General features: G+C 36.1%; 1 protein-coding gene across 9 annotated transcripts in view; it reads right to left on the bottom strand.

The window, feature by feature from the left end:
• Window positions 1-1140: 1140 nt before the first annotated feature.
• LOC143879384 (uncharacterized) overlaps window positions 1141-14704 on the bottom strand; it is a 30116-nt gene continuing 16552 nt past the window's right edge. For 3 of the 9 annotated variants that reach the window (XR_013251240.1, XM_077381740.1, XM_077381739.1), the window contains 2 exons: window positions 1796-1855; window positions 1141-1715 (listed from right to left, as the gene is read on the bottom strand). Coding sequence is in view for 3 of the 9 variants with exons in the window: in XM_077381740.1 (XP_077237855.1) it covers window positions 1500-1715; window positions 1796-1855 (276 nt within the window). In the remaining 6 variants the exon portion in view is untranslated. Of the gene's footprint in view, window positions 1856-13697; window positions 13746-14704 lie in introns of all 9 variants that reach the window. The other 6 variants (XR_013251239.1, XR_013251236.1, XR_013251237.1 and 3 more) reach the window with 4 other exon arrangements.

The raw sequence follows: 14704 nt of genomic DNA on the forward strand, positions 1-14704 counted from the left end.
GGCTTCTATTTTTCTCATCATACACGAGGCATGAGTTATTATCAAAATGAATAGAGTGCCCATTTTGAATAGCCGTCTAAGACTTAGAGCACGTTTGGCTACCATAAATTTTTTGTGATGATAAATCGGTGGCCTAAAAGTGGAGATGAGGGTGAAGTGGCTAAAAATCTGAAACATCAGATTTTGAGTGGAGTTTTTTTGTTTATTTTTATGATTTTTAGCCCCTTCTCACCCCTTGGAGGCGCAAGTTTATTATGAAAAAATTTCTTGATTTTGTTTCTTGATTTTTAGCCACTTCACGCGACTCAACCCCTCTTTTTGCATTGCACCTCCCTGCCAACGTCAACACACTCATTACAACGAGGAAAACAAATGGTGTTGATTGATGGGATACAACCTTGAGATTAAGGTCTTTTATTGTGTGTATATTCAATCTTGAGATTTAAGATCAAATTTAGCCCCACACGGCCTCTTCAGCCATCAAATCGATCCTTACGTGTAAATAGAGAAATTATATGATGTGTGAGCATGAAGTCCGGTACTTTTAAAAAAATGCAGTGGGGACCACTTCATAGGATGATCCAAACCATTAATTTGTTGGACAACAACGTAATTAGGCTGTAACCCGAAGATCATTTCCATATAATAATCCTAGCCCTCCGATCTACAGAGGTACTGCACATTATAGAAGCCTCTCTATAGGCTGGAGGGTTAGGATCATACTATGGAGTTGATCTACAGAGGAACTGCACATTATAGAAGCCTCTCTATAGGCTGGAGGGTTAGGATCATACTATGGAGTTGATCTATGGGATACATCCTGCTCACATCATGGGCCAAAAGATAAATGGTTTGGATTATTCTAAAAGTAGGCATATGATGTATTTTAGATTGAATAAATCCCAGGGATTTGCTACCCTGCATGTATAGAATTCTCTTATTGGGGGATGTTCTTTGGGGATATAAAGCAAGGATGAAATAAAGCCAGGCCTGCTTTTTCGCTGTTTTTCAGCAGCTTCGCATCCTCTCCTCACTTATGCCTTCCTCAATTCTCTCCCTCCCCCACCCTCATCCATCTCCCACCATGGAAAAAACTTTCATGGCGGCCAAGCATCCAACCAGTGGCCTTCAAGCAGATCATTAGAACAAAGATGAGGACAGTTCACATTTGATGGGTAAATAGGAAAGTTAGGAATGCCCCTCTGGTGCAGTATTTGGACCATAGCCTGTTCAAAGTGGAGCCTACCAGATAGATAAGTATGAAGGTGGTGGCCAGTACTCCTCTGTACAATATCAAAGTTCAGAAGTCTGACCTTCTCTCCCATCTTTTATCTTCATATCTTAACCTTCTCTGTTTCCAAATCCACCATTACACATATTGAATATAATGCTTTACCTGTAAAGTTTCCATTCCAGAAAACTACCATTCAGCTTTCACCTCAAAACCCATGGATTGTTTAGTATTTATTCTCAGGTGATGAGTTGTCAACTTGCAGGAATTATAAATCTAGAACGGGGTCCTCCTTTGCGTTGGTATCAACTGGAAGACGAGTGTAATCATAATCATCAAACTTGTAATCCTCATCAAGATCTTCCACAGTCTTACCGAAAACAAATGGTATTGTTACCATCATAGTGAAAGGCATCAAACCAAAAGCTCGGGCTATCTTGATCATGCGACCAACCTTCCTCTGAGCTTTGGCACTACTGCGGGTCTGCACAAACGAAAACAGAAACAACAGAAGAAAGATAATCTCTTAAGACATTCGAGCCTCAGTTATTGTTTTGTGCTCACCTGGCTTCTTTTGATGATAATCCCGGGTTCTGTAAGAAAATTGGCACGGAACCTAACATTCTGCATGAAATATCTTATACAGTAAGATGATGGCAAAATTGACTTGAATACTTTGTAGAAAAGAACAAGGAATGTTCAAGGATCTATTCACAGTCCAATCATGATAAAACAATGACAAGTTCTGGGGTCTAACCTATCCATCACCTGTTAAAAAGGTCAAAGACGGGGACTGTGATGAGATGTGACGACCTTCAAGACAGTGACGGATATACATTGTAGGGTGGGGCCTAAAATATCCATCACCTGCTGCACCATGTGCCTTTAGTAGAAGAAACGGCGGACAACATTTTCATTCGTAGGATGGCCCAAGAGATTTGGTCCTTTGTCCTAAATTTTTTTGGCATAGCATGGTTTTCCCAGACCATATTCCAAATCTATTTGGGGAATGAACTTTTGCCCCTTTGGGCAACGGAGGGGCCAGATTTTGTGGTTCTTGGCCCTTATCACTTCACTTTGGGCTATATGGGAAAGAAAGGAATAGGGGGTCTTCAAAGGATCGGCTAAGAAGAGTTGCTCTATTCAACAAGAAGTTTTATAATCGATTGTGCACTGGGTGGGCCGAAGTCCTCCCAAACTTTAGAGCTATGCCTGAATCCACAATTAGACTACTTTAAGTAGGGGTGTGCATGAGCAGGATCATGACCACCAACAAGAAGTTTTATCATCGATTGTGCACTGGGCCAAAGTCCTCCCAAACTTTAGAGCTACGCCTGAATCCACAATTAGACTACTTTTAGTAGAGGTGTGCATGAGCAGGATCATGTCCACCAACAACAAGTTTTATAATCGACTGTGCACTGGGCCGAAGTCCTCCCAAACTTTAGAGCTATGCCTGAATCCACAATTAGACTACTTTCAGTATAGGTCTGCCTGAGCAGGATCATGTCCACTAAACCTACCCCTCGAAGTGGTTGCCCCTTTCTACTGGGTTGGTTAAGTTGTACTTTGACAGATCCCATATTGGGAACCCATGCCTGTCGAGCGTGAGGGGTCTTACTCACAACAAGGATGGTGCCACCAAGTGGGTTTTTTTCGGCCCACTAGGTCGAACAGAAGCTAACGCGGTAGAAGTACATGCCTTGCTAGCTGGGATTCGCATGGCGGATTACAGGGACCTTGACGCAATCCCTTGGATGAAGCAGGGGGTGCACTATCAATGGAGATCTGCTGATGTGATCAAAGAGATTTTGGATTGATATCGAGGGTTATCCAGTGACTTTCCAACATGTAGGGCACTTTGCCAATAGTGATGTTGATTAGTTTTGCCCGCTATACTCAACTCAACTCAACAAGGGCCTTTGTCCCAAACTAGTTGGGGTCGGCCAAATGAATCCTTCAGAAAATTTTCATGAAGAATGTGAAAGGAATCTATCCGGCTCTAATCCTGGTTCTTGTTGGGTTCTTCTACGTGAATCGTTTTCTTCCATTCTATCCTATCCAAGGTCATGTTCTCTGTTATGTTCCTAGCTATCAAGTCTTTCCTCACTGTTTCTACCCAAGTTGTTTTCGGTCTGCCGCTACCTCTTTTTACTCCATAAATTTCGCACGAGTCGCCTTTTCTCACCGGAGCATCCAAAGGCCTACGTTGGATATGCCCAACCCATCTTAAGTGGTGCTCTCTCATCTTCTTCTCAATTGGTGCCACCCCCACCTTTTTATGAATGTCTTCATTTTTAATTCTATCTAACCTTGTGTGGCCGCACATCCATCTAAGCATTCGCATCTCCGCTACACTCATCTTATGCACATGTTGCTTCTTGGTGGCCCAACATTCTGAGTCGTATAGCATGGCTGGCCTCACAGCTGTCTTATAGAACTTTCCCTTCAACTTGTGGTAGGGATTTTACTGTCGCAAAGAACTCCTGAGGCAAGCTTCCACTTCAACCAACTTGCACTTATTCTATGGTTAACATCCTCTTCAATCTCTTCTTCCTCATGTAGCATTGAACCAAGATAGCGAAAGATATCCCTCGCTTAGGTACCTCCTGTCCAGTCATATTTACTACACCCTCATCCCGCCTCCTTACATTACTAAAGTTGCATTCCATATATTCTGTCTTAGTCCTACTCAGTGTAAAAGCTTTGGATTCCAAAGTAGTTCTCCATAACTCTAACTTAGCATTTACTCCTATGATTAATACTATGTCATCTGCAAATAACATACACCACAACACCTCATCCTAGAAACCCTTCCGTAAGCTTATCCATAACTAGTGTAAAAAGATAAGGGCTTAGAGCTGATCCTTGGTGCAATCCTACTGTTATGGAAACTCACTAGACATGCCATCCGTGGTTCTGACACTAGTTACTGCTCCATCGTACATATCCTTAATCACATCAACATATTTAGTATGCACATTTTTCCTTTCAAGAACCCACCACATAACATTCCTGGTAACCCTATCATACGCTTTCTCCAAATCAATGAAAACCATACGAAGGTCCTTTTTATTTTCTCTAAATCTCTCCATTAACCGCCTAATTAAAATAGCTTCCATAGTTGATCGTCCGGGCATGAAGCCAAACTGATTCTCTGATACCTTAGTCTCTTCTCTTAATCTATGCACAATTACCCTCTCCCAAAGCTTCATGGTGTGACTCATTAGCTTGATTCTCCGGTAATTGATGCAACTCTGAATATCCCCTTTATTCTTATAAATAGGTACTAATGTACTCTTCCTCCACTCATCAGGCATCTTCTTAATCTTCAAATTAGTGTTAAATAATCTAGTTATCCAAACCAAACCCACATCTCCAAGTCTAGAGACTTTTGATCCCTTGAGTTTTGATACTTTTGTTTTTTCCTATTTTTTGCTTGGCTTGTTTTCGACCATCCCGGTCCCCCAGCATTTGCCCTCTTTATTTAATGAAACATAAAAAAAAAAATTAATTGCTAATAAACTTGGATGACTAAACTGACATGTATGTGCCAAATTTCAATTTCTTCACAGACTTATCTCAAAACTAACTTGCTAAAATGCTAATGGGACAGCAAAAGGAAAATAAAAAACTATGAACTCGTGAAAAGTAAACAAGTGCATATACTTAAATCAGCGATTTCTTCATATTGTCAAATTGTAGGCAATACTGCAATAGATAACATCAAAGTGCAGTCCTTTAGACGGCTATCCATTCAAGCTGCAATGACAGTAAAAAAAATCTACATAATGGGTACCACATCATATGGACTCCATGCCACCATAAAGGAGAAGTTATGGGGGAGCCCAGGAAACCATTGCTATAATGTGAGACACTAGAACCCCTTGTCTTTGAATGAGAGGAATCATAGAAATTCATTCCTTGGATTTTCAAACCCCAGCCAACAGTGAAATGCCTGATTTCTTCATATTGTCAAAATATAGGCAATACTGCAATAGATAACATCAAAGTGCAGTCCTTTAGACGGCTATCCATTCAAGCTGCAATGACAGTAAACAAAATCTACATAATGGGTGCCACACCATATGCACTCCATGCCACCATAAATGAGATGTTATGGGTGAGCCCAGGAAACCATTGCTATAATGTGAGACACTAGAACCCCTTGTCTTTGAATGAGAAGAATCATAGAAATTCATTCCTTGGATTTTCAAACCCTAGCCAACAGTGAAATGCCTGGTTCCACATCATTAGGGGTGTTCATTATTCGGTTCGGTTTTTTTTTTGGAAATTCGGTTTTCGGTTATCTCAAAAAAAAAAAAAAAACAGGTTAACCGAATAGCCGAAATTATGGATGAAAACCATTTTTTTCCAAAAAAAAGTGCTATATGTGCACTCCGTAGGATGATCAAGACTGTCCATTTGATTGATTACAACTTAATTAGGTTGTGCTCAAAAATTCATTTCGATTGGATGATCCTAGCCCTCCGATCCAAATCGAGATTTTCCTTTTTTCCCCTCTTTTTCTCCCACAATACGGTTATTCGGTTATAACCGAATTGTTAATCGGTTTGGTTTCGGTTCGATTTTTAGGAATTTCGGTCGGTTTCGGTTACCAAAATTATTTCGGTTATCAAATTTCGGTTTATTAGGTTCGGTTATAACCTGGTGTTGCTTAGTCCACTCTCTCTCTCTCTCTTAAATGAATCTTGTATTGTTCTTCTTCTTCTTCTTCTCTCTGTCTCTCTCTCTCTCTCTCTCTCTCTTAATGGTAATGAACCTGGTGTTGCTTAGTCCCTTTTCATATATCAGAGAACTCCATAAGCTACGTTGCCATGTACCTATATTGTAAGAATGATCACAATGCACTACTTTGTGCACTCCCGGTAAATCTTTGGGAAGGCCCAAAAGACACACTGAAGAGACCTAAACTGAAATATCAAATTGGTGAAGGTGTTTTATGGGTTAAGGAAGTCCCAAGGTCATTGTTAGAAACTTGGTTGGAGTGATTTTTAACTAGAGCTGCAATCTTGCTCCTAGAGCTGCAATCTTGCTCCTTTTAAACATCTTAAGCATTCCAATTCTTGGATTTTATTAGTAGCACCCTCTCCCCTACTCACAAGTTGCACCAAAACGGCTCCTGCTCCAACTTTGTGCAATTGATGTTTGAAAATTTTTAGACAATTAGTATCGATGAAGAACAATTCCGATAAGGTTCATTTGATAATTCATTATTAATAAAGACAAACCTCAACAAGCGTTGTCATCTCACTATGTTAACGGCTAATTAATTAGTGGTTATGATAACTCTGGGATTAATTCTCATTTCTCATTCAACTTCAAAAAATGATTATGCATAGAGATCATGATGAACTGAGATATTTTTTTGGGAATGGAGGCCTCACAAAACTCTTTCATTTTTTACCCAAAATAAATTGGTCTTACATCTCACTTGACAAATTGTAAACCTACTAGCACACATTGGAGCTCAATGTTAATACAGTTCATATGATAGTTGACTTTTACAAATGCAAGATCTCGTCACAAGTTACTTCGTGGGTTGGTATACCAGACTATGCTATGTCCAAATAGTACTCATGCAGTCCACACACGATCATGATTAATTGTTGTTCATTGCATTATCTAGTGCAGAAGACAAATGCCGATTCACATCAATTACATTGAGTTACCGTATGGATCAAATGACTACTTAGAACTTTGAGCATTCATCTTAATTTCCTACTCCATGGAACAATAATACTAGTCAAGCAAGTGTGCATCCATTTTGGTCTTTCAAATGTATAAGCATATAGAGGTCGATTGCCCCTCATCTAGGAAAAGTTACAGCTTACAAGCAGGATTGTAACATTCCCATGTCCACCACAATGCAAATTGCAAATGACTACTCAGAACTTTGAGCATTCATCTTAATTTCCTACTCCATGGAACGATAATACTATTCAAGCAAGAGTGCATCCATTTTGGTCTTTCAAATGTATAAGCATATAGAGGTCGATTGCCCCTCATCTAGGAAAAGCTACAGCTTACAAGCAGGATTGTAACATTCTCAGGTCCACCACCATGCAAATTGCACATATGTTTGCCAAAGCCATGAGCCAAACATTCTTTATAAGGCGGATGGACTCTCTCGGTTGGAATCTTAAAGCATCATATCTTATCAGGGGAATTCTGGGCGTACTTATTCTCAACCAGGATCAAATGATTGGCGATGAAATACAATCGATCCAGAGAATTTCCTCCTGCAAGTTCAACATTAAACCCCCTTCTCAACCAATGAAAAGAAGCCAATTGAAAAAGGCCCATTAGAGACAATTACTTAGATACACCACTTGGATTTCAATTCCAATGATACTTGCAGGGTCGCTAAGGCTGTGCATTTTTTTAGTTTTATTTTTTAAATAGTTCGCTAAGGTTGTGTTTTGTCCAATCATATGTATTAAACTATCAGCCAATTTGATTCATTTGCATGGATGTACCCACAGCTACATTGATAAGAAGTTGCTCTAATAATTCAGAAAAAAAAGTATCTGCTGGTACCAAAAGCCGTTGGGGTGTCACGTAAAGCTGTTTCGTTGTCATCTTAGTCTTCTTTAATTTATCCACAAGAAGCCCTGGAAAAAATTCAATTCTAGTGTAAGTAGGGTCGCTGATGCTGAGTATTGTCCAGTCATAAGTATTAAAGTACAGGGTCGCTAATGCTGTGTATTGTCCAATCATAAGTATTAAACTATCTTGGCAGAATTCTAAATGAGGCTTGATCGAACAAGGACATAGGATCATCTGATCAAGGTGTTCTCAACAGCATTTTGCCGAACATATGGTTTTTTTTATCAAATCATGGGTCCGCCCAATGTCTTTTACGAAGGAGTGTAAACATAACATTCCTTTTAGCATTTTCCTCTCCTCTTTTGTTGACGAAGTTCTAGAAAGATGTCGGGCGAGGAATTCTAGACCAAGACAGCCTCTGTTTGAATGTGCAAGCTGCATGTGAGCCAGGCTTCGCAGGAGGATTGGTCTATATGCACGGTGTGGAAATATAGGTTGTCCCAATATAGCGTCCCAAATCATTTTCATATGATGAGTGCAGTGTTTTAAAAAACTCGTTGAAAACATGAAAATTTTTTAATAGAAGAAACATTGTAAAGTTGCGATAGTACAAGAAAAAACTGATAAAATTCTCGCAATTAATCTTAAAGTATCTTGAATCCAACAAGGCATCAAGTACTTATCATTCAGAAGAATATGTGCAACAGAAAACAAAGCACAAAAAATATTTATAATTTCGCTAAAAACATTACAATTATAGACTCAAAAGTTACAGCAAAATTTTGAAAAAAAAAACATATAACACTACAAAAACTAAAAAAATATTAAATTATTGTAAAAAAGGGATTTCATTTTGTAAAAAAATCATAAAAATGGATAAATAATATAGAAAATTTGACTTTAGAAGTATAAAAATCGTGCAGTTAGTGAAAATGTAACAAAAAATAAATAAAAAATAATTTTTTTATTAAAGTATTGTAAAAAAGGGATTTCATTTTATAAAAAAAATAAAAAAACGGATAAATAATATTGAAAATTTGACTTTAGAAGTATAAAAATCGTGCAGTTAGTGAAAATGTAACAAAAAAAATAAAAAATCAATTTTTTCATAATTTTAAATTCTAATTATTATACTTTTAAATTCTATTTTTAAGGTGTATGAATAACATATAACTTTACATTATTTTTACTTACTTTTTTATTTCGTGATTTCATTGGATATTTCTATAACTATTACAATATAATAATGTAATAGAAAAACAAAATTTAATAGGAACAATTAAAACTTAAACTAATGATATTAAAATTAAAAACTAAAAGTTGACCAAATTTAAAAGAAATATGACCTAGGTAACAAACATATTTCTTCTATGTTTGGTTAAATGTTTAGTTTTTAACTTTAATATTATTAGTTTAACTATTAGCTGCTTATTAAATTTTATTTCTCTGTTACATTGTTATGTTGTAATTATTGAAAAAACATCTAATAAAATTATGAAATAAAAAAGTAACTCAAAAGAATGTAAACTTTACACCATTCATAGAATTGAAAAATAAAATTTAAAAGTATAAAATTTTGAATTTAAAATTGAAAAAAAAGATTAATTTTTTTTGTGTAGTTTATTTTTCACTAAATGTATAATTTTCATTCTTTTAAAATCTATTTTTTATGTTAAGTATTCTTTTTATGATATTTCTAGATTTATTTCCATTCAAAATTTTATAACAATTTTTGTGTGTTTTATTTTGTTGCTTACAATAATTATAAATTTTTTATTAGAGTTTAAATACTTTTTGTGCTTGGTTTTTTGTTTGCTATGTAAAATTTTTAACTTTAAAATGATAATTTTCCATATTACATATCCTCTTTTATGATACTTTCAATTTTTTAATTTTGTATTTTTTTTTGAAAAACAGCTTGCCTCAAAACTACTTTTTATTAATTTTACGTATCCCCTTTTTTATACTTTAATTAGTATTAGAATTTTTTTTAAGAGGGCAAGCATTGGCGCAACGGTAAGGTTGCTCCATTGTGACCTGGTGATCACGTGTTCGAGTCACGGAAACAGCCTCTCTGCAAAGCAGGGGTGGTGGTAAGGCTGCGTACATCTAGCCCTCCCCAGACCCCGCAATGGCGGGAGCCTCGTGCACTGAGCCGCCCTTATTTTATCAGTATTAGAAATTTTATCATAATTTTTGGAATTTTATATTTTGTTGCTCATTCTTCTATGCCTTATTTTAAATATAACGTTTTTATATCTTGATTTTGTTCCTCGTTTAATTATAACGTTTTTACTGAAATTTTGAATATTTTTGTGCAAACATTCTTATATTTTGAAATCATTAATAACCCTAAAAAACATAAAAAACAATTGTTAACAAACCTCCAAAAAACATAAAAAAATTGTTACTAACCCTAAAAAAACATAAATTGAAAGGATTAAATTAAAAAATATATATGTAAAAACCCTATGTGAAAATTTACTAAAGGATTCATTAGCAGACCCCAACTAGTTTGGGACAAAGCCTTAGTTGAGTTTGTATATGTATAAAGCCTCCAAATAAACATAAATTGAAAAGGAATAAATTAAAAAAATATATATATGGAAAAGCCCTCCAAAAAACATAAATTGAATATAAAGTAAAACACAAAATATAAAAGAAACAATTCGTTAAAAAAAATTCTATAAACATCACAAAATCGAAATGTAAATAAAATGAAATATTAAAATCGTAGGGTAACTAATGTAGTAGAAGAATAAAATTTAAAATGTACAAAAATATTAAACTCTAAAAAATATAAACTAAATAATATTAAAGGGAAGTGATATATCCGCCCCTTTTGATCACTAGGAACGTCAGTGTTTGTGGCAATCAGGGGCATTGAATTCTTCTGACATAAGTACAACAACCCCCCTCTTTAGCCACTGATACACTGATAGGGGGTGTTCCTGGGGATCGATCAAAAAGAACGGATATATCATTTCCCATATTAAAATTATAAAAAATAAAACTTAACAAAACAAAGAAAACTCTAAAATAATTAAAAAATAAATAATGGTAATAGAAAATAAAATAATAGTAAAATTTTAAGAAATAGATTAAACATAGAAGATATGTAAAACAGATAAAAAGGAAAAAATTATGAATCTATAGTTTTCCCTGGTTCCGAGTATTCCCGTTCTAGTTTTATTGATTTTGTAAAGCGGGATGACGGGACCCCTGGTCCCCAATGCCTTTCTATTATCAATGAAAATTATGAATCTAATTGAGTTACAAAGAACCTTCAAAATGAAAATTAAATAATAAAAAACAAAGAATAGAAGTAGAATAATAAATAAACATAAAAGTAAAAAATGTCATCATGCAGATTTAGGCATATGATTGAGATGCTGCGAGAGAAACCCGCGAGAGGTGGAATCACAGATTTGCATAGAATGCCAGATGGATAGAAACGTTTGGCGATGGTAAGACAGCCAGAGGGAAGGAAGGTAATGCACAAGCAATTGGGACGCAAATAGAGACCAGAGAATGGAGATTCCCAGAGCGAATGAGTCAACAATGGCATACCAGAAAAGTCGCAAAGAGACGAGATTAGATATCGCTACTAAGAAGAGGAAGGAAGGCTTGGGGCTGGGGAGGTGCTCCAAATGCTATTTTATAAACTTTAGGAGGAGACCGAATGCATGGTCTGTAAAAAGATATGGCCTAAACATGCTTGGAATCTTAGGGAAACAACAAACTAGAGAAATATGGTCTAAGCTTGCTTGGAATCTTAGGGAAACAACAAACTAGAGAAATATGGTCTAAGGATGCTTGGAATCTTAGGGAAACAACAAACTAGAGAAATATGGTTTCTAAGGGGCAAACAAAAGCAAGGGAAGGGATGATACTTGAAAATTCTAGAAGGGAGGGAGTAGAGGCAGAGAATCTACAGGAGGAAAATCCTCCTTCGTGCGACGAGAACTCAGAGGAAGGTATGAATGATGCCGCCAATGAGGACTGTATTCTTGAGAATAGGAGGGACCGACCCCCTATTTGTCAATGAGGAAATCTGGACGGAACGGATAGAACTCCAATCAATCCCCGGGGGTGCAGAGAGGAATTTGGGCTTGGCTAAGAGATAACGCTGAGGAAGATTGGAATCGGGTAAAATCTTGGCTGAGGAGGTCAATAGCATAGGTGAAGATGTATGTGCTCTCCCTATAGCTCTCAAGGAAGCGATTATTGTCCTTCTACTCGAACTTAATGCCGTAGACTTTAAAGATGTTTGGTTGAAAAAAGAAGATTGTCCCTTCGAGGACATGGATAGGCGGTTCTCTAAAATCTTGGCTGATGGAGGTCAGTAGCATAGGTGAAGATGTATGTGTTCTCACTATAGCTCTCAGGGAAGCTATTATTGTCCTTCTGCTCGAGAACTTAATACCGTAGACTTTAAAGGTGTTTGGTTGAAAAAAGAAGATTGTCCCTTCGAGGACATGGATATGCGGTTCTCTAAAATCTTGGCTAATGAAGGTCAGTAGCATAGGTGAAGATGTATGTGTTCTCCCTATAGCTCTCAGGGAAGCTATTATTGTCCTTCTGCTCGAGAACTTAATACTGTAGACTTTAAAGGCGTTTGGTTGAAAAAAGAAGATTGTCCCTTCGAGGACATGGTTACGTGGTTCCCTAAAGATGCTGGTTCTTTGAATAGAAGAAAACTTAACTGTTTTCTTATCACACTCGCTATAACTCCCTTGTGGTTAGTGTTCTGTTTGTAGGATCGCATGATTGCATCTTATTTCTTGGTTTCTACTTCAAGGAAAATAGGACAACTCTTAGGATTATGAAGAAACCAAAGCAAAACCCACATATTCTTAGATAGGAGTCCTCAAGGAATATGAAGAAAAGATAGAAAAGCCTACTCTATTGTCGGTGCATTTTCTATTAGACACCTCCTATTTATCTAGTGGTTAGTGTTGTCATGTTTCTGCAGCTCTATTCTCTGAACAGAAATTGAAAGACGACTCATTTCTTTGAGTAGAAGAAAACTTGGTTTTGAAGATCTAAGAAAACTTGGGAGCGCTCAGGGCTTACGAAGAAAATAAAAAAAATTCTCCACGTTTGGGCATTACCTTATCAGACAAATAGACATGTTTGGGCAGCTCTATTCGAAGATCACATCGCCCATCTCATTTCTTGGGTTCAAGGAGGGGGGGAGTTCATACGGATTATGAAAAAAATAGAGGAAACTCTAGTATCTGTTTGTGGATTTTCTTATCACACTCCCTATTTCCCTTGTTGTAAGTGTTCTATTTGTGGGATCGCATGAGTGCATCTCATTTCTTGGTTTCTACTTCTAGGAAAACAGGGCAAAACAAATCAAAACTAACATATTCTTAACGATTCTTTTGTTTTATGGACATGTTTTGTGTAAGATTTGTTTTTCCTACCAAAATAATTGGCCAATGAAGTTGCTACCCTACCGTTGAAAGTTTCTGTTTGTGGTATCGCATGAGTTGCTACCCTCGAATTAAGATCATGCTGTCAGGTTGTCGGCTTAGGAATCCCTCGCCAACTCTTGAAAACATAGAAAATTTCAAATTGAGTGACTTGTTAGGTCCTCGAAAAGACAACTACTATTTATAGTGATGAATCAATTCAGAACCTATTTATCCCAGTTTAGTGATGAATTCAATATAAGCTTTATATTTCATATAGCTTAGCAAGAAAAGACAACTACTATTTGCATAAACATGCTGAGAAAAATGTTAGCTCTCAAATAAATGTAATGCAGCAACTAAAATTTAAAAAATACAGAATAATCAGCAAATCAATCTCAATCTATTAATTTGAATCACTCTAACACTAATATCCAGAATGACATAATTGAAAGTGCAAAAATGGAGTAACTTACGAAAAAACATGAACAGAAATCCAACTGAATTCATAGCAGCTCTAAACCCTATAATCAGCAAATCAGTCTCAAATCTATTAATTTGAATCACTCAAATATCCAGTCTCAATCTATAATCAGCAAATCACTCTCAATCTAACACTAATATCAGCAAATCAGTCTCAATCTCAATCTAACACTAATATCCAGAATGACAAAATTGAAATTGCAAAAATGGAGTAACTTACGAAAAAACATGAACAGAAATCCAATTGAATTCATACCAGCTCTAAACCCTATAATCAGCAAATCAGTCTCAATCTAACACTAATATCCAGAATGACATAATTGAAATTGCAAAAATGGAGTAACTTACAAAAAAACATGAACAGAAATCCAACTGAATTCATCCCAGCTCTAAACCCTATGATCTATGCAAGTTAGAATATCAAATAAAATATCAATTAATGGAAGAAAAGATAATGTATTTCAAAAGTATAATTCGTCTTATTAACATAAGACAATTCTCTATGGTGCTTAGATGGCAATGAGAAACTAGTCATAAAAGATCTTTAGAATTAATTAAAATGTTTTATCTAAAGAGATACACTTTTGAGATCTATGATAAGATTTGAATGATTGCAAACATTTGTTGCTTTCTATTAGTAATAATTTTTTGTACTTCAATTGACTAAGTAGTCGTCATTTATAATGCAATTGAAAATTGTTAACCTTTAGGGATGTGTAGAATATACTAGTTGTATGGTTGATGTTATCATATGTTAGGGAGCACATGCTCATGCGTAGAGTAGGTGCATCCTATGCTTCTTACTGGAATTTTTGCTACATTAATTAAATCAAAGCAATTCTATGTATCTTTGACAAACAACTTGAAGTATTCATACAGATGGTAGGTTACAAGTTACCACATTACTGAAAATCTACTGTCGTATTATTGCTTACTTGTGGACATTGGTCAATTAGGTCGTCTGGTCAAAAGAGAGGAAATTTATTCTATCTGTGTTGTG

Source organism: Tasmannia lanceolata, unplaced genomic scaffold, assembly GCF_043159265.1.
Source record: "Tasmannia lanceolata isolate RefF3 unplaced genomic scaffold, GAP_Taslan_0.1 ptg000006l, whole genome shotgun sequence".
In the NCBI taxonomy this organism is placed as follows: Eukaryota; Viridiplantae; Streptophyta; class Magnoliopsida; order Canellales; family Winteraceae; genus Tasmannia; species Tasmannia lanceolata.